This window comes from Agelaius phoeniceus, chromosome 26 (assembly GCF_051311805.1).
Source record: "Agelaius phoeniceus isolate bAgePho1 chromosome 26, bAgePho1.hap1, whole genome shotgun sequence".
In the NCBI taxonomy this organism is placed as follows: Eukaryota; Metazoa; Chordata; class Aves; order Passeriformes; family Icteridae; genus Agelaius; species Agelaius phoeniceus.
The window spans coordinates 1,547,497-1,568,101 of NC_135290.1; the positions used below are offsets into that span (position 1 = coordinate 1,547,497).

Below are 20,605 nucleotides of genomic sequence, written 5' to 3' on the forward strand. Positions count from 1 at the left end.
AGCCACCACAGGGACTGTGCACACACGCCCTGGCAAGGCTCTCAGGGGGCTTTTGGGATTTACACCCCAAAAGAGCCACCCCTGAGCAGCCCTGCTTGAGGGGCTGTGATGCTGCAGGCTTGGGGCCCCTTCCCTGGCCCCTTCCTTCTTCAGAAGGCTCAGAAAATGAAAGCAGAGCCCTCAGTTCCACTTCCTGCCTCTGGCAGGCCTCACTTCCCATTCCCTCAGCTCCCAGGCTGCTGACAAGCAGCATTTTAACAATGCAGGAGGATTTTAAGGAGGTAGGGAAGCATGGAACCCCCAGGTTTTTAAGGTTGGGTTTTCAGTTAGAAAGAGAACATTAAACCAGAGAAATAATGACCTTTCCTTCCCTCCTCCTCCCTCTTTGGGAAGAACCTCCTCAAAGTGAAGGTAACAGAGCTGCCAAGCTCCTCCTTTGGCAAAGGCAGGAGCTGGGGGCTCTGACACACAGGGGGTGTCAGGTTTGTTCTGGTTCCAGGAGACATTTCTGGTCTGAGACAACTGCACCTGATGGGTCTCACCTGTGCTTGGTTCATGGGCAGGGTTTCTACTGCATCAGCTGCTTCCTCCCCTTCTGATCTGCTCACATTTTACACATTTTACAAATATTCCAGTGTTACATCCCAGGAAAAGGTGGCTGGAGGCTGCTTGTGGTGAGGCCAGCTCCCCAAGGGCCAGAGTGGCACCCAAACACTGATTGAGTGACAGTGACAATGAAGAGAGAAGCTGCATGAACAGGAAAAAAAAAATCAGCCTTTCAGCAAGGAGAACAGATGCATTTTATAGCAGCACTATTTTGGTTTGTACCTAACACAGCAAGCTGAAAAAAGAAAATAATAACCTGGAAGTATTTGGAGATGTGGTTACCCATTCTCCTGCCCTACTCAGGGACAGCAAATTCTCTCAAATCACTGGTACAGTCAGTGCAAGACATCCAGATTCCTCCACTTCATCTGGGAAGCTCCATTTCTGGAAGGGAGCTCATAGTATCATCCACTTGTCTGAAACACAGAGGCTTCCCTTCTCCAAATTTTTGCTTTTTAAAAGGACAGTGACCAAAACAGGCTTTCATATAAATGATAGTTTTATTGTAAATAAAATGATACATTGGCCTGGCTTTGCACTGCAAGCCCCCGGTCGGTAAATAGAGACTACTGGGTCAAGGTCTTCTGCACAGTCCAGGTTAAAGCCCTTTCTCCCTGCTTTGCATCATTTATGGTGATAACAAAATCCTTTTCTCCCTTTTGGAACTGCTCCTGGCACACCTGCCTCTCCCCTCCTGGTCAGTCTATGCTGGTAACTGGTGCCAATGGGAACTCTTTGGAGCAGCTTCCAGTCCTTCGGAATATTATTCCAAATTAGGCAAAAAAAACCACCCCAAAACCCCATCCAAATTGATGCAACCTAACTGCCACAGAATGGGCAAAGATGGGATTTTCTGGAGAACAAGCAAATAACCTGGAATGCACAGAATCGTCACACCAAGACCAAAATGTCACTGCTTTGGTTCCTCACTGCCTCAGGGACAGCCACATTCCCCCAAGTTCCTCTCCAATGGGAATCTTGGACATTTTTCTGATTAGTTTGAACCATTTCAGGACACTGGGACTCTGATAAGAAATTCTTTGTCAAACAGAATATTCTCCATTTCTGCAGCACTTTCCATCAGGGACCCCAATACTCAATATTCCCTATATATCCTTCCCTGGAAGGAACAGCAGGAAATCCAACATGACATTTGGAACTGACACAATAGCTTATTGTCAGCCTGGCACTCCTCCTCCACTCTTCCCCAAATGAGTTTATTCCCAGTTTTTTCCTAGTCTGCCAGGATAAAGAGGCCAGATTTAATTCAATTCTGAGGTATAATTACATTTCTGTCCACTTGAAACTCTTTTGCTGCCAGGGCTGTTAAAAGCCCAATGTCAGCCCCAAGTTATTAATCAGAGCAGTGGACTCAGGAATCCAGATCTTCCTTTTCCATAATCAAGAGGGCTGTGAGGAAACAAAGAGGCATTTTGGCTCGGCTCTACTCATTATAAACCATCAGCAAATTCTCTGCAAAACCAGCTGCTTTTTTTCCTTTTTAAATTCATAAAGGCGTCAAATTTATTTCCCCACCTCCCCCCCACCCCGTAACAGTCGATATATATAAAAATCACCAAATATGATCTTTTACGATATAAATTAAAAAAAAAAAAAAATAAAATGAGGCATCACCGTTTACATGATGTAAAAAGAGCTAAAAAAGAGCGATATAAACTACATTCATAAAAGTGCATCTCCAAACATACAGGCAATGCTTTGGCTTGTTCCTGTGCCGAACGCGCCAGTCCGAGCTGGCCCCGTGTTCTCTGTCACTGTACAGGGGGTGCTGCTCCCTGGCAGGCTGGGATGCAGGGGTTTGGCACAGAGGAGGCACAGCCAGCCCAGGGAAGGGCTCTGAGCTCTGGGGACAGCCCTGAGCCATCGTCAGTCCTGGCTGCTCCTGCTCTGCTCTGCTCTGGAAGCGCCTCCCGGGATGCGGGTGAGGTAAAAGCCACGACAGCTCCTGAGGATTGAGGTGCTTTGACAGAAGTTCTGCCCTTTCCTCACGCCCTGTTCTCTCCCAGATCACAGCACGTGGGACAGCAAGGGAAAAAACAAGGGAGGAGGTCTGGATTTGGTGAGGACAAGCCAAGGACAGAGGGATGCAGACGTCACGGTGCTCCTGATTCCTGCAGGTGATGGGCAGGGGATGAAGACTCCAATCTTTGGTATATTTAGGATGCAAGGCTTGAAGAGCTGGTGCTGACCCCCCTCCCTTTGTCATGCAGACTGCAGGGATGGTCCCACACTCCCAGCAAAGTGGTGAAAAACTCCCCAGCTCCGAGTCACAGCCTCACCTCCCCTCATGGCAACAGTGAAGTGCAGGCCAGAAGCCAGGCCAAGGGCCTGGACAACTTGGAGTCAAGTTCCTGGCTGGGAAAAGATCAGTTGAAGTGCTCTCACTATAATTAAATAAATTATGGAACAAGGGCTTTCATGAAAGGGATCCCCTAAGTGCCCACAAGTGGGACAGTGCAACCTTGGAGCAGTGCAGGGAGCCTGGAAAGAAAACCAACACCAGTTTTTATTGGCTACACTTTGCTCTGGGTTTGGCACAGAAAAAACATTTCATATTGTTAAAGCTTTTCAGGACTTTTGGTTGGTAGGGGCTTTTAGGGTTCTTTTTTTCCCTCTTTTAATTCAACACAGTATTTTTCATGTGTTGAAGGAGCTTGGTTTCATTAAAACTTTCCTTATCCTGCTATTAGTATTCACTTAAAAACTTAATTTTACTGCATTATGAAGCAATTTTCAATTTTTTATGGGGGAGAAGAGTGGAGGTGTGTGGAACCTTAATATGGTTTCCAATTCAAGAGCAGAACACCTTCAGTGTTGCCCTATAAAGCAATATTTTAGTTAATTAACATTTGCTTTTCTTAGCTCAATTTCTCAGAGATAACTTATAATCACTCCATGAATCCCCAGCACTTAAAAACTGCTGGTCTTTCACGAGTGAAATAAAGATTATTAGTGCCCAAATCAGCACAGAGGATTTGAGGCCATCAGGACCTCAGTCCTCTGACCTGTGCTGTGTTCCAAGTGCACAATCACTTGGATATGCTCTGCTGGTACCTGCATGGGGATCTCCAGGTAATTTTTAGATATTTGCTACCATTTTAAATGTTGTCTGAGGTTCCCCGTTTGACTTGAGTCCTACAAAAACTTATTTAAGTTAGGCCATAGCATTTTTATGGAACTCTTAAACCATCACTTGCACACCTGTAATTCAAACAATGCACAGCAAAGCTGAGCTTGATTCCAGCTCCCTGTGCACAACACAAGTGTCCAGGTAATTCTCCCCAAGAAACCCTCAGTTTTCCATTAGGCCATGTGCTCAAAGAAACTCTGAAGTAATTTCCTGGGCACCAGATGGATTATCTTTGGTTAAAAGGATGGTAAAAAGTTACCAGCCAAAGAGACAGATGCAAGAGGAAGCTGAATTCCATGGAATTCCCTTCCAGAGGGGTTTTGTTTGGACCCAGCAGCCCCAGAGAGAGGAAGCAGGAGCACAGATTTGTTTGGTGTGACACAAACTGAGTGGCACTGTCCAAATGCTGGGACAGGTCAAACCTAGCTCCAGATTTTCCAACATGAATGGGAGAGCCCTTCCCTCAGGCCCTGGAGTGATTGCATTCTGCTGAAACTTCTCTGATTATCCTGACATTTAGCTGGAAAGAACTCCCTCACCCCCAGCCCCAAATCCAGGGGTTCATTATAAAATAACACTATTCACATACTTTTGAATCAGTATCTTCTGAACACCTTCAGATGCTGAATACTCAAGAAGAAAAATATACCATACTATAGTGGACATGACACATGGCTTTTTGCTGGATTCAGGTACTGGAGACGCCTCTGGAGCCCCAGGAGGGGAAAACCAGGGGCTCCCCCAGGCAGAGCTGGAGGCTGATGCATGTTTCTGTTTTGGACAGAGTGAAGCTCTTCCAGCTCCCACATGGGTTCAGATTTCTCCTATGTTCAACCAGTGATGACACTTGTCAGATTCCCCTTCCTGCAGGAAACACGCAGCCAGCTGCAGGGTCACAGCCAGGTAGCAAAATCTGGGGCAAAACCGCAGCTCTGCTTGGGCAGCTGTCGGCAGGACGAACACCAGTCCAGCACACGAAGGAATCAGGCACGAGAGCAGACCCTCAGTTCCTTGGCAGAACTTCCCAAAGGACCGGGCCTGGCTGAGTTGGCATTTTGAAGATGCAGCACCACAACGGGCAGTTGCAACTGGACGAGACAGGGCACGGAGAGCCCGGCAGGAGCTGCGAGCCAAGGGAGGTAATTCAGTACTGGAGCTGTGCAAACTGGTGTCTGAGCAGCTCTTCAGCAGAGGGTCTGTGCCTGGCTTCCACAAAGATCTGCTTTAGGAAGTCCCGGCAATGTTCCGATATGTGCGAGGGGAGCTGGGGGTTGGTGGGCTGCGTGGCGATTTTGAAGATCGCTGCCATGGCTTCGTACTCTGCCCACGGGGGCTTCTCTGTCAGCATCTCCACCACGGTGCAGCCCAGGCTCCTGGAAAGCAGACAGGGAAAAACCAGATGAGAATTCTCTCAGTAATGCCCAGAGTTCAGGGAGAGCTCCCCAGCAGCTCTGGGAATGCTCCTGGGGGAGAGCTGCCAACAGCTGCTTTTCCTGTGCCAGGGAAGTGCCACATGTCCTGCTCCCCTTTGCTCAAATCCTCCTCTCAGGGAACATTTGTGTTATCAGGGGGCAAGAGGTGCCAGCAGGACGTCCCTGAGGGCACCATCTGACCCTGCTGGTCCTCCAGGTGCTGCTGCTTCTGTTGTACCTCAAAGGCACTTGGAGAATCACAGAGTCACAGCAAGGGTTGGGTTGGAAGGGACCTTCAAGACCATCCTGCTCCAACCCCCTGTTCCAACCACCTTCCACTGGACCAGCCTGCTCAGAGGCTCAACTTGCTGAGCTGCAAGGCAGAACTTAGCAGTTCTTTTTAACAAACAGTCTAACAGACTTTCTAACACTCAAGGTTCAGTGAATTGGAGCTTGTTGACCCCACAAAGCCATTTCAGCAAATTCCCTTTTCAGTCACAGCCTCAAAATGCCCACGTTGGGAAAAAAATAACCTAATAATATCTCCACAAGAAACCAAGCATCACTCAAAAAATAATTGAAGTCGTAACGGTTCCCAAGTGGGAAGGCAGTAAGTTAAATCCCTGTGGGACAGATGCATCATTACCTTAAGGAAAAATTCCTTGTAAAGTTAATGGGGCTCTGCAGGCTACTTCAGGGCAAGGATGTGATGCTGGGGACATGGCTGAGCCACCTTTCTGAGGCAATGTGACTCCAACACCTTCCCAGGGAAGATGGCTGCTATAGTACTGCACTGATTGGGGTTTATTCAAAAGATTAATTGCTTCCTCCAGGCCACAGATTAAGTAAAAGCCATTAGTGAGTTTTTAATATCCAATCCTGTGGTTTTATCACGTATTTACATTAAAAAGGCAAAACTGCCTCCTCTACCTTAAAACTAAACCTTCTTTTGAGGTGAAATGCAAGGAAAAGGATGTTGAGAGGCAGACTTGCATCAACTGCCAAGACAAGAAGGAAAGGAATTAAATGCAGTGAATATGCAAGAACTGATTTCTTGACAAGGTCTGAAATCCAACGTGAAAATTTTACAGTTTTCCAGCCATTTCAGGCTTACTAGAAGAGAGTACAGAAAATGCAAACCATGTGTGCTGAAGTGCTGGGGGTTTGCTCAAAAGCAAGCAGGGATATATTATTGTTTAGACTGATTTATACCGTTTAAGCAGATCCGGTTTCTTTAAGATATTCAGCAAACAGCAGGAATGTTTTTCATGTCAAGTCACTCCAGCAATAACAAATAGCTCACATATTCTGCTATTTAGGAAAAAGAAAACTGGAGAGGGGCCTGCAGCAGTGGCACAGAGCCAGGTGGATGGATTTGTTACGTTTCTGAGCCTCTGGGCCATACACATCCACCCTGGGACCAAGCGCTGCACTGGAAAATTCTGACCCCCCCAAAATAATGATTGGGATTGTAGGAACTGGAGTCTGGCCAATGGCAGCAGCTCTTTGATGGGAATGGACCAATGTCAGCACCAAGAGGAAATCCACAACTGCACCAGCCCAGGGGGAAGGGCACGTGCTCCACTCTCTCCCCAAGCATCCCAAATGGGAGAGTCTGCAGGACTTAACTCTTTGCAGACAAGACAAGTTTCAGCCGTGTTTCCACTTGCTGCTTGTACAGGAAACAGGTCCTGCTTTACTGTGGAGGCACAACCAGACCTTTTGTCCCTGTTTACTTAAGTTTTATAATCTCACCTTTTTAAGGCTCCCAAAATTAACATTTTGGCACAGGACCATTTTGCTCTTTTGAGAGAGGCTGCTCCTTGGCTATGCCAATAATAGCACAGCTACAGTTTCCATTCATGCAGATCACCTCTGATCTGACCTGGATCTTTTCTGTTATTCCAGGTTCGAGCATCTTTCCTTTAAGGCTAAAATTCTATTGATCTCCAGTACATTTTAAGCATAACTCTCATTTTATATCTGAATGAATGGGCTTTCCCTAGACAACCTTCAGTGGCTCTTCTAAGGGGTATCATAGAATCACAGAGTCTCCTGTGTTGGAAGGGACCCACAAGGATCTTCATCCCAATTCCTGGTCCTCCATAGGACACCCCAGGAATTCCACCAAGTGCCTGAGAGCATGAGAAGGATGAAAACATTGCACCAGCCAGAAAGCAAAAAAACCAGCTATCAGTTTGAGTGAGGAATGAGTGGAAACCGCTCCTGAAAAACGAAATGAGTTGCTGGGTGTTAACACCGCCAAGCACAGCTGGCAGAAGATTATGTCTTGAATTCCAACCAGCGGCTTCAATTTTCTTTCAACTTTTCATCCAGACAAGGTGTGAAGCTGGATGCTCAGATGGCAGAAGGTGCTGCTGTGTGTGTGTGTGCAGAGATCTGTGGGCAGCAATGAGAGGCTCACCACACGTCTGCCTTCCTGCCGTAGCCCTCGCCGCTGATCACCTCCGGGCTCATCCAGTACGGGGTGCCCGTGACGGAGCGGATGCCTGTCCCCGACATGCAGATTGTCTGCAGCCTTTTGCTGGCCCCAAAGTCCCCCAGCTTCACGTTCCCAGCAGAGTCACGGAGAATATTGGCACCTGGACAGAAGCAGAAAAACACCAAGACAGCTGTTTTCATGAGATCCAGCTGTTGGACCTGCAGCCTACAGAACGAGATCCAAGCACAAATACCCGTGCTCATGGTATGGCTCTTTCCCCATTAAGCCTCAGGTGACCTGCTAAACATCATTTCTTTAACTCAGGTTGTAGACAAGCCAATTGCTAATGGCTGTAAATGGGAAAAACTTCAGGGAAAAACACAAGGAAGTGAAGGGGGGAGGGAAATGAGAGCTGAGTCAGCACCAGCATTGTTACAGTGCCTGTAAACAGCTCAACCAGCCTAGCAGGGCCCCCAGGCCAAGGGCTGAGAGAGAACAGAGCTGTGTAGAGAAGGATTTTATTGGGATGCTGCTTTGTGAGTGCAAGCATTGCTTTCTGGTCAGCTGGGTAACAGATGTAGCTAATTAAACCCCTTTGAACTCCTACAATAAACAAGTCAATCTCCACTTGGTCCTGAACACGAAGCACCAGGGAAAAAGCAAACTTTGGAGCTTAGCTTTTACGTGGACACAAACTGAGGTTTAGACCCCAAAACCAATTCTTCCTCCAAAACTGCGACGAAATCAAGAACCCCATTGTTACCATTATCTGGGACGTGCCCACACGAAACCCTTCTGCTCTCCAACTTGGAGCTCTTGTGCTGGAGAAGCTCTCTTGGCCTGCCCCTGCTCTCACCCTTGATGTCCCTGTGCACGATCATGTTGCTGTGCAGGTAGGAGACGCCCTCGAGGATCTGCCGCGTGTATTTGCGGGTGACGTTCTCCGTCAGGGCCCCGTACGCCTTCAGCTGGTCCTTCACTGACCCCTGCCACGAAGCAAAGGGAAAGAATTGGCCAAGAGGTGACAGAGCACAGACCCTGCAGTGTCCATTCAGCTCCAAAAGGCCTGGGTGTTATACACCAGCTGGCCCTGCAATGAACTCTGCCCTCTGCTAAAGGATTTCTATGAGCATCTTGCCCTAAGATGCCCTTTTTAAGAACAGCAAGGCTTCATGGCAAAAACAGCCTAAGGAGGTTCTGTCTACTGGTACAACTTGTTGTGAAGACAAGCAATAAAACAGTTCAGCAGACTTATCTGGGTCAGAAGCCTTGCTTTTTGGAGAGTCAGTTTTAGCCTCACTGTACCATGATTTTGGTAATTCAGTTACCAGGATTTACATGTTGGGCCAAGTTCTTTGAGATACTTTGGTAGAACAAATTTAGACTGAAGAAAAGAACTGGCTTTAATGACTGTCACAGGGAATGTATTTCAAGTAGAAGACACTTAAGGAAAAAACCAAAGAGGTTATTTGGGCATAAATAAAATGAAGTGATGGCATTATGAGCGTGGGAAGGCACAGCCCTAAGAGGGTCTGAGGCAGATGACATAGTTAGGGGGATCACAGCAACTAATAAACCAGCTGAGAAACCCAGCCACCTCCCCTTCTGAGCCCTGACTGTGCTGCTCTTACCCCTGGCATGTACTCCATGAAGATGGTCAAGGTCTTCTCTGCTCGATCCCTTAAGCAGCCATAATACTGCACAATACGGTCATGCTGGAGGTTCTTCAGCAGCTGAATTTCACACTCCAGAGCACTCACCTCCTATGGATGTTGAAGGAGAAAAGAAGATTGCAGCCCCAGGAAACGTATTATAAATATAAAGAATAATAAATTTGTCATGTCACTGGCAGGATGAGACCACTACCACACTGAGAAGTGTAATCCATGACATCACTTTATCTGCTTCTTGGAAAAGGCAAACATTACCAGGGCTTGCTGTTCATTTTTACTGCATTATCTGCGGGTATTGGTGTGGAAGCTTTGATAAAACACAGGCTGTATCATACACGGATTTAGTACCAGAAAAACTTTGTTTCTTGCCTTGATTCTGTCATCTGCATGGTGGCTGAAAGGATTCTCCACCCACAACACAGGTACAACCTCCCTTCTCTCACTAGGCTGTGGGCAGGGAGTGTAATTATGAAGCAGCTCTGAATACAGGTACAGAACTGGAACTTCAACCCACTGGAGAGCAAAACAACAGGTGCTGAGGGTTGTTAAGTTTCTGTCACCCAGTCCTGTTCTGATCACACTGATGATTTACTGGAATCAAGCCCTGCAAACAGCTTCCTCTCCTATTTACTTCAAAGAATCTGCAGCTCTGCACATGAAACTGATCCTTTGCTTTGCTCTTGCCACAGACAACAGGGTATCACAGTGCAAAGACATTATCCAACAATTTCAGATGGAATCACAAATGTTTGCTGCTCAGAAAAAGTATCAGGTTCTTGCTGAATCCAGGGATTGAACAGGAGGAACATCAAAGGTTCTGAAGCATGAGGATTTACAGAAAAAGGAATGATTTCTCCCCAAATTGGTCCCATTTTTACCTTTCCAGCCCTGCCATGGGAAGGTATCAGGTTCAGCTCTCTCACTCTGGGAGAGGATGCAGAACCTTAGAGCAAGAACCTAGGTGTTGTAGGCACACATGGAACCAGTGCAAGCTGCTTAATCAGACCAAATAATAGTGTAAGGCTTGGAGTGTCAGTGCCTTCAAAATATATTTCAGCCTGTTCCTCCTCAGACAGAGTTACTGTCTGATTTACAACACAGACATAGTAGAACTTCCCAATTTAGGACATATCTTGGCACCAATATCCCATATAAAATCAGAATAATTAAATCTTCATGGATCAGTTATTCTAGCTCAAAGTGAATTTGTTCAATATTGGGAAACTGGTACACTGTTAAAACACTAGCAAAGAACCCAAAAGCCCTTCCAGCTGCATCCCCTGTGCAGGAAGCTTAGTGCTGTCCCCTAATGTCAAGGTGCATGTCCCATCTCCACTGTTGTCACATCACTGTTCTCGATTATTTTACACCCCACAGCTCCATTTGTTTTTAAGGACACAGAGAATTCAGAAGTGAAAATTGGTAATTAATGCACTTGATACAGGATGTACCACATAAACCCAGAAGTGGGTTTTGCATGTGCAAGCAGCTTTTTTTTGTTCAAAAAAGAAAAAAAACCTCTACTCTTGCTGGATTTAGTTTCATTCACATCCATGTCTAACCAGGAACACAGGGCAGTCTAGTATTCCTCAAGCAACCTGGCAAAACCCCAAAAAGCTGAGAAAGGAGAGCCAAGAATGAAGCAAGAAAATGGATTTTAGTTTCGAGCTGAAGTTAATAACACAGAAAAGTAATTTTTAAATGACTCCTATTCTTCTCCACATGCCTCGAAACCTTAGTACCAACTAAATAAGATGCCAGCTTTCAAGGACAGACAGAGAGAGACCTTGTACAGGACCTCAGAGGCTTTGAGGAGCTGAGATGAGAATTACCTTGCTTGTTTCAGGGCTCTCTGGATCAAACTGCACCTGCTTGGCTGCCAGCTCCCTGCCCGTGTCCACGTCGTAGCACAGGTACACGCGGCCGAAGGCGCCCTGGCCCAGCAGCTTCCCCCGGCGCCAGTTCATGGGAGCACTTGGAGCTACAAGAGAACAGCAGTCACTCCTCCTTCCACTGCACTCTTTAAAAACAAAGGGGGGCTTTTCGAGGAGCAATCTCCACCATACAGGGGCTGGAGCAGGTATTCTGTAGGTGGATGAACATGAGGTGCTCTCCCAGAGTAAGGAGGCAGTGGCACAGCTCTGAACAGAACCCAACCATCCAGAGTCTCAAGGATCTGCTGACTGATGTCCCATTCAAATGACACCACAGAACATTCTGCAAATGTGTTTTACAGACCAGTTATTCAATGGGCTTGGTGAAATTTCATTCTACCAGCAGGTGGATTCTACATCATTACTTTAAGAGATGATGCAGCAACTAAAGAGCAGCTTCCAACCCTTGATCTGAAGTTATCACATGCATCAGATGAAGAAGAGCTGGATTAGCCTTGCTAAATCAATCCCAGCCAGCTGGGAATGACTTAAGCTTCTGGGACAACTTGAAGGACATTATTCTGAGTTTCTTTGCCAAGCTAGTTTGGGGTTAACCTCTGTGGGAAGGATTTTACTGCAAGGCTCTCTCTAACCATAAAGATTAGAAGTCATGATTACCTACTGGACATGGATAAAGTAGGGACTGTGTCAGCACAGTGTGGGTATCTTCACCTGTTGAACAGTTAGACTTAATAAAAATACCCATGGGACCCAGGTAAAGCAGCATCTCCAAGCAGCAGGAAATTCCATCCTCAGGGCACTGGGAACCCTCACATTCATGAGCAGCAGTCTCCTGACCCAGAGATTAATACCTGAGCCCAGCTATTCAGACTGCCCTTAATCCCAAAGCATATTACTCAAAGACAAGTGCTTTAGCTCCAACTTTGAAAGCAACACTACCAGACTCCTGCAGTTCAATGCATCCAATTATGTTGGATCTAAAAAGAAACTCTAAAAACAAAGACAAGAACCAGCCATCTGAACAGTGTGAAAATACAGAAGAGCTGAGAGATTTGCTTTGACATGTCTAATTTAATCAGATTTACTGGCAGGCAGTATTTTAGTGCGTTCCTTACTCTTCATTTTGATCCTTAAATTACTGTATGGGATATACAAAGTTCTTCAATAATGACTTATGTTCCACTTATTTTTTATTTTTGTAATAGAAAGCTGTCCAACAAAACAGCTCAAGGATGCCATTAATATAGAAGTAAATCCTTCTACTAAGGAGCAAATGAAATACAGAATAACTGTAACCCAAAAGCCTGACTGAAAATGTTAACATAGCAAGAAGATAAACAAGCTTGTCTGCCTGTTTTAAGAACCCTGTAGATCATCTAGATCAAGCAGATTTTTACTTCTTAGCTGAATTTGCAATGCTTTCTAAAGGAAAGGCCAGAAGAAATCTGAGAAGAAAAACACTTGTGGGTGTGACAAACAAGTCTCAAAGCACAGCCAGGGCACGAGTGTGAGGTGTTCACAGGGGTCTGAGGATGAGGGAAGAGATGAGGATCTCACTCCATGTTTCAGAAGGCTTGATTCATTATTTTATGATATATATTATATTAAAACTATACTAAAAGAATAGAAGAAAGGATTTCATCAGAAGGCTGGCTAAGAATAGAAAAAGAAAAAATCATAACAAAGGCTTGTGTCTGGGACAGAGAGTCCGAGCCAGCTGGGCTGTGATTGGCCATTAATTAGAAACAACCACATGAGACCAATCCCAGATGCACCTGTTGCATTCCACAGCAGCAGATAATCACTGTTTACATTCTGCTCCTGAGGCCTCTCAGCTTCTCAGGAGAAAAAAAGGATTTTTTTCTCCTAAGGACAAGGATCCTACGGAAAGGATTTTTCAGAAAACATCACGGCTACGCGCGAGGTGGTCGGAAGGATTTGTCACAGCCAGGCTGTGGCACTGCACCGGGTCTGGAGTCCCCTGGAGCCCTCCCTGTGCCCAGGAGCCCAGCCTACACTTGGTGGCAATGTTCCTCTCCTGCACTCCCAGCGCGTTCTCGCTGTCGGCGCTGCGCAGGCGGCCCCGCGGCTCCAGGTACTGCAGGGCCAGGCCCAGGTTCTCCCCGTTGGTGCTCAGCGAGCGGCTGGAGGGCACCAGGGTGAAGAGATTCCCTTGGTGACGTCGGATCCGGGGAAACGTCCTCCGGCCTGGGGAGAAGGAGCGGCTTTAATAAATGCTTGCAAGCGGGAGGTAATGGCTGGGGGCTGAGCAGCGGGGAGAAGGGAGAGAAATCCCAAGTTCTGCTCTGTTCCCATGGAGCAGAATCTGCTGCCAAACAGACGAGATGCAAAAATGTAACAGCTCAGGGCTGGTGCTGCCTGAGTTCAGTACAGCCCTGGATCGTTCCCAAAGCAGAAGGCAGAGAACACTTTGTAATGCCCTCGGTGTTGTAAGATCTAAACTTACCTTCCAAAGGAAAAATCTGGTTTACAGGCTCTGAGCACAAACTCTTAACAACTACATACAAAATGACTTTCTAGATAACGTGCCTGGACTTGCAAATAAAAACCATAAATAAAGATTATGCCAACTTGCACCTCATGAAATTTTGAGAGATTATTTTGCATAAAGCCATCTGATTGAGCAGAGATACAACTCTTTAAGTCCCTGCTATATTTAAAAGACCCAGAAGCAAGTCTGCAATGCAAATTAGCAAAGTATAATGAATCTCTGTGGTAGGAAAGTACTTATATAGGGCCAAGTCTAACAATTACATCCACAATTCCCTACTCAGCCTGGATAACACCAGAAAGGACAAAGAATTACAAAGTAAACAAAGAATTACAAACAACAACCACTTGTCTCCACGAAAATGTGGCATCATGCAGCATGAATCTCAACACTAAATGCAAGCACCAGGGCACTTCCAGGCTCTCCAAATAGGAGTTACCCTTGTGCAGAGGTTGCCAATGCCTCAGCATTTTTCCCCAGCCTGGAATGGGAGGTGTGGGACCAACTCACCGTCGCTGTAGTCCTTGTGCTGCATGGAGACGTTGTAGCGCCGAGGGTAGGTGCCACCTTTGCCTGCTTTGTCGTAGATCTGATTCTCACGGTCTGCCAGGAGAAGCAAAGACAAAAGTGAGGCTCCTTCAAAAAAACCCGTAACTTCTAATAACAGAATTTTCCTGTAACAGCAGGTTTTTAGGAAGGGGCAATAAATAACTTCATAGCTTTTCCATCATCGTGTCCCCACTTCTATTTATACAACCCCAGCAAGCAAGGAGGGCGGCCAGCCAAGAGCACAAAGTGTCTGGGTCAAATAACCTTTGTAGCAAAGACATACCTGAGAACTCCTGCCTATTGTCAGGAAAGCTCTGTGCCCTTGACATCCGCGACTTCCGAAAAGAAGGGCTAACAGAGAAAGAAGGCAAGAGTAAGTTTTGCTATTGTTTGGGGTATTTATTTTGTTGGTTTATTTTCTAAATGAACAAGTAGAGCCTTGTCTAAAAGAGATTTAAATACCTTGCAGCCAGGTGTTCTAAGAGGGGCGGCTCCACACAGGCTGCTCGCTTCAGAACTTTGTATTTATAACCTAAAGCTACTGAAGCACCAGTTTGCTGGTCTGTGGTTGTGTCAGAAAATAACACAGCCTTAAGACATAGTTAATGCTCTTGTTAAAGCTCTTGTTTCCCTCCAAGAAAATGTATGAGATAGAAAAGAGGGTTTTCTGTAGGTACAACTGGCATTTCCACCTGAGCACCCACGTTCTCACCAGTTTGTACATTTGTACCTGGCTGCTCACCTGTCCAAGGACTGGCAGCTTCCTGACACCGAGTTTTCAGCACTGCTTAGAGGGTCCAGCATCTGCAACACAGAAGAAACCACACAGCAACATGAGTGCAGTCCAGGGCTCAGGAGAGGCTGTGACAGAGGAGCAGAGCCCATGACTGTTTGCCTGCAGGATGTGCAGTTGAAGAAGGGAGTCTAAGCCTATTTAAATGTATAATTTTCCTTTATCTCCCACAGAAATTAGGTTCATATAAAATTTGAGGCAGTGCTTTAGTTGTTGAAGGACTTTGCTGTGAAAAATGCAAGCTTTAGCAGACTTGTGCTGAGTTTTGATCCCAACTGGCTCCAGGAACAGTCTCTGCTGGTGCTGCTGCCTCCACCTGCAAGTCGCCCTTTGGCCTCACTTCCCACTTTTCTGAATGGAGAGCAGAGTTTCAAAAGCAAGAGGGTCACACAAACCTGGTAATAGGAAACCTTGTCACATGTGTGACACCACCAAAACTGCTCAGTCAGAGCTGGAGGGGCAATGCCCAGAACAGGGAACTGCTTCTGGCAGCCCAACAAAGGCTTTGAACTTATACAGCTACAGTCTGAAGCTGTTTAAATGCACAAAGCAGCACTTCATAAACCCAGAATGGTTTGAGTTGGAAAGGATTTTAAGGGTCATCCAATTCCACCTCCTACCATGGGCAGGGACACCTTCCACTAAATCAGGGATGGGGCCAGGGATGGGGCAGCCACAACTTTCTGGACAACGCACGCCTCACCACTTAAAGGTGTTGGTGCAACCAGAGCCAGTGACTGTTTGGGAGAGGAAAGGAGGGCCCAGATGCCAGCAGAGCCCCTTGGCAGGTGGGTACTCACGCACTGCTCGCTGGTCTCGGGGATGAACTCGCCCTCGCTGTGGATGCTGGTGTAGGAGCCCTGGCGGGCGATGCGCTGCTGCCGCTCGGGGACGTAGCCGGGCGGGGGAGAGCTGCGGCCCGTGTTCTGGGAGCCTGTGACAGGGACAGCTCACACTGCTGCTGGGACACTGCTGCAGCAGCCACCCCACCACAGCACAGCTCCATCCCCCCACAGGGACTGCAGAGGGAACCCCAGAGTCTGGACAGACACGGGACCAGGGAAACCAAACTGATGTGCACCAGCCCCACCAGAGCGCACCAAACCTCTACACCCCCCCAGAGTGAACCCTACAGCCTGGACAGACGTGGAACCAGGGAAACCAAACTGTCTGATGTGCACTACCCCAACCACACCACAGCACACCTCTATCCCCCAGAGTAACTGCAGAGTGAACCCTACAGCCTGGACAGACATGGAACCAGGGAAACCAAACAGTCTGATGTGCACTACCCCAACCACACCACAGCACACCCACAGTAACTGCAGAGTGAACCCTACAGTCTGGACAGACATGGAACCAGGGAAACCAAACAGTCTGATGTGTACCAGCCCCACCACAGCACACCAAACCTCTATACACCCCCAGAGTGAACCCTACAGTCTGGACAGACATGGGACCAGGGAAACCAAACAGTCTGATGTGCACTACCCCAACCACACCACAGCACACCCACAGTAACTGCAGAGTGAACCCTACAGTCTGGACAGACATGAGACCAGGGAAACCAAACTGTCTGATGTGCACCTGTACTGATGTCTTAGATGCCAAGTGATTACTGCTCAAGCTCCTGATAAAGTTATTTCTAACCTCTTCTGCTCAACCTTCTGAGCATAATTCCAGTTCAATCATCTGTTAGTGGCACTACCTAAAGAGTTTCTCTTGTGCTACCTACTGAGAGAAACTTCACTCTTAGGGTTTATTTTGTCCTTGCAGATCTCAAAGAAGATGAAACTAGATACAGGGAGAAAAAGATCCCTTTTTTCAGTGACCTATCCACCTGCAGCTGCCACCAATTCCCACTGTGAGCTCCAGGAACTGCTGTGGTCCAGGCCAATCTGCTCGAGGTCACACATGAAGCCAGAGGCAGCAGGTGGAGATCAGCTCTCAAGCTGTGCTCCTTACAACACTGTCTTTAATTAACTGTGTGTACTCAGGTGCTAGGAAAGATGGGTAAAGATCAGCAAATATTCTCCCAAGGAAAATATTTTCTATAGAAGTTGTAATAAAGAGCGAAGGCGAAGACCTGGGAGAAGCGGACTGAAAAGCAGAGCACACACCTTTCAGGGGGCTGCAGAAGGAAAATGAACAATGCTGGCATGGCTTAGAGCACAAAGGGGGTGAAGAAAAAGGGATTCATAAAATCATAGGATCATTGAGGTTGGAAAAGGCCTCCAAGATCACGAAGCCAACATTGCCAAGTCCACAGTCTGCTGCTCAGAGCTGGCACCTGATGTCCCAGGCAGCTCCCAGGGCTGCCGAGCCCTCTGGAGCCCTCTGGAGGGGTGGGATAAGCCTGGCAGTGCTGGGGCTGCCCCAGCCCTGGAGCACTTTCACTCCTTCCGACAGATGCCAGAGCCAGAGCCAGCCCGGCCCTGGCACCGGCCCAGCTGCTGCTGTGGAAAGGCCCCATCCCTGGGCAGGAAAAGGAAGTCGGCACTAAATCCATGTATATCAAAGGAAGTGAGTGGAAAAAACACAAGCCCTGCCAGAATGCTTAGTAACTTTTTTTTTTTTTTTTACTTTTAAATAAAAGTTATCGTTACTTCCAAAGCTCTGAGCTGGTGACAAGAGGCTGGGGCTGTCTGGAGCTCAGGAACCACACAGGTCCCTCTCCTGCCTGCAAAAAGCTTTAGCTGGACAATGCTATGGACTCTAATTGCATGGCATGGTGTGAGTTGGAGAATCTCTATTAACACCAGCAAACAGGGCACGTTCCTCTTCCAAACCAAAGACAGGAAAAGAGAAGGAAGAAGAAGAAATTGATGCAAGACCAAGCTATTGCCAAATTACCAGCAGACCTCTGACACAACTGGAACTTTTCTGGACCTCTCATAATGTAACAGCCTGGTACTCTGACATGTTCAGAAAATAAAAGCAAAGGTTTCTTGACTGATGAATGATAAGCTGTTCAGAAAGCATCCATAAGCTGGGATTGGAGGAGAGAGTGTGTAACTGCCCCTTATCACTGTACAGCTCACCCATGACAGACACTTGCTCCAGTCTGTTGGCTTTGGCATCATTACCTGGATACCTCAGAACGTTAGTAAAGAAAAATATATATTATAAATGAAATAATTTTGGCATTCAATTTGTCTGTTATAGAAGAAATGTGGTGTTCAGACATGCATGGATACCACTTCTCAGGACCAAGGAATGTTGCTCTTTTTATGCATATTAACTTCAATCTAGGAAGGACAGTAAAAGTCTTTTTGTCCCCATTTCAGTCACGTACTTCACAAGCTTTCAGTACTTTGTTTGCTTGCTGCTTCATAAAAGCAAATTGTAGAGAAGGGGGTCAGCAAACTCTCCACAGGATACAAGTCCCACACTGAGAGCTACTGCTCCAGCTCACAAATCCTTCCCTCTGAGCTCCCTCTCCCAGCCACCCCTGCTCAGAGCAGTGTGGATCCAACTCTGGCTTGGACCCCCCAGTATGGACACTGCTGTGGTTTAAGCTGATTTATTATTTGCTACTTTGCACTGCAAATACTGATCTAAAATCATGTAGTAATTCTGCCTCAAGTTCACAGAGTTGATGAAACTGAAGCACTCCTTTGCTACAGTGAAGAACTTGCAAACAAAACAACTCTGACATTCCCAGCTCCTGGTACTGCCCTGTGTGACTTGCATCACTTGTCCTCAGGCATTAGCTGTGACAAGCCCCAGAATAGCTGTTGTAGCAAACAGAGTCATCCTCTGCCTCTGTTTCCAGCAGAATTTACCTTCTCTCCTTTCTGAAGCAGAAATATGCAGAGCAGCATTTCAGCTCTGGCCTTCACACTCTCACCTTCCTCCTGCACCTTCACTGCTCATTGAGCTTCACACCAAGGAGTCAAACCCTAAACCACAGACTTTTCTGGGGGTTTTTTTGGCCCATAAATCCTTGAAGGTGTTTTAGGTGTTTTAGTTTTTCATATAAAGGTTAACAGCTTTGAGAATCGTTCAAGAACAGATTTGAATTGTGCTGCATGGTTAAGAGTAGGTTGTAACACAGAAACTGGGAGAAATCAGACATATCTGCCAAAGATGGAAGTCATAAAAACTACAGAAGTCTTACATGAACCTTTCCCCCAAACAGGAGTTCACTGGGCTAACAGAAACCCAAAGAAATGAGACAAAGGTACATATTACTCTGATTTTTTTGTGCACCTCTGATTTTGTCTTGTGCTGATAACTCTAGAAGTCAAAGTTGAGGAAACTCAGAATGTAGGACACTAGCTGGATATGCAATAGTAATTCCCAGCAAAATGCTTGATTACAGGAGTCAGGAGAGATTCCAAAGCCCAACATAAAAAAAAATCAAATCTAGGTTACATGAACTGAAATTGCCAATCTAAATACAAAGCTTAATAGACTCACATCAGCTTTCCAAATTTCTAACCACAATGGCTCTGGCTTTAGGACATCCCCTTTAGCAGCTCCTCAGCTGCTCCACAACTTAGCAAGGAACTTTGAAACATTCTACTGTAAACACATTAAGAGCTTTTGAAAATGAACTGCCTTGTCCCAGAATAACCTTTCAATTTCTCATGGCTCTCCTAAATGCTGTACCATAAACACTAGTGCCCAAAAGCTGCATTTCAACAAACAAAAACACGTAGAAGTGGCAAAAATACTCACTGACAGACAGATGCCTGCTTCTGGGTTCTGGCTGCTGGTAGGGTGTGCTCACATCCCCTACAGATTGGGAAGTTTTAATCCTGACTTGCTTGGGCAGTCCAGAGTGGGGTGAAGAACTGGTCTGTTGGGTAAAATGGAAAGAACAGAACAAAATAAAGTGAGATGAAGGAGCTCAAGCAGTCTGGCCACAGTTTAAAAAAAATATTATGCTTAGTACCAAGAAAGTGCTGAGCAACAGTTCTAGAGCCTGAAATCTTATTAATTCAGAAAACACAAACAAAAAGACAGCAAAAGAGCCAGGTTTACAATTAGGGTGTAAAACAGGAGGCAGAGAACTACAACAAGGGCAGCTCAACTCAAGTGCAGGATTTGCAGGCCTCAGTGTCTGACACTGCCAGGTACCTGAGGGGCTCCTGCCACCCCCTGAGACCAGAACACAGAGGCACCTCCAATTTCCATCAGCCACCTCGGCCAGCAGAGGTAAATTCTGAATCTTGCACTGTTTCAGAAGCAATCTGACTCCCCACAGCCTTTAAAAAGTAAATTCATAACTCAGACTAAGTAAAAATAAATTCTGGAGAGTTAATAGCACCAACAGTCAGGAGATGCCAAGATGAAGTTATTCATTCATCCTTCCCCTGAACTTACATAGGTATTATCTAATTAAAGGTAATTTTTCCACAGAGCCCTCATCTCATTCAAAGCAGGAAGAGGAGTGAGACACATGAAACCACCCCAAGCCACTGAGATTCTGTGTTAAAGCAGGGGCTCAATACCTGCAGACACTTTCAATTTTAACCCTGATCCAACACACCTAGTTTTACAACAAGGTGTAATATTCCCCTCCTCTTGAGTTACAGAATTTATCTTATTTGAAAAGAACATAAC

The 20,605-nt window shown here is 46.4% G+C and overlaps 1 protein-coding gene across 2 annotated transcripts in view; it reads right to left on the minus strand.

Annotated features, from left to right (window-relative positions):
- Nucleotides 1–1,087: 1,087 nt before the first annotated feature.
- The window catches only part of MAP3K3 (mitogen-activated protein kinase kinase kinase 3), a 32,429-nt gene continuing 12,911 nt past the window's right edge, over nucleotides 1,088–20,605 (minus strand). Inside the window, exons 7-18 of one of the 2 annotated variants that reach the window (XR_013185249.1) lie at nucleotides 19,718–19,838; nucleotides 15,835–15,968; nucleotides 14,984–15,045; nucleotides 14,525–14,592; nucleotides 14,203–14,295; nucleotides 13,197–13,388; nucleotides 11,118–11,266; nucleotides 9,244–9,375; nucleotides 8,469–8,598; nucleotides 7,595–7,772; nucleotides 4,347–5,130; nucleotides 1,088–3,108 (exon numbers count right to left, since the gene is read on the minus strand). Coding sequence is in view for 1 of the 2 variants with exons in the window: in XM_054649586.2 (XP_054505561.1) it covers nucleotides 4,902–5,130; nucleotides 7,595–7,772; nucleotides 8,469–8,598; nucleotides 9,244–9,375; nucleotides 11,118–11,266; nucleotides 13,197–13,388; nucleotides 14,203–14,295; nucleotides 14,525–14,592; nucleotides 14,984–15,045; nucleotides 15,835–15,968; nucleotides 19,718–19,838 (1,488 nt within the window). In the remaining variant the exon portion in view is untranslated. Of the gene's footprint in view, nucleotides 5,131–7,594; nucleotides 7,773–8,468; nucleotides 8,599–9,243; nucleotides 9,376–11,117; nucleotides 11,267–13,196; nucleotides 13,389–14,202; nucleotides 14,296–14,524; nucleotides 14,593–14,983; nucleotides 15,046–15,834; nucleotides 15,969–19,717; nucleotides 19,839–20,605 lie in introns of both variants that reach the window. The other variant, XM_054649586.2, reaches the window with a different exon arrangement.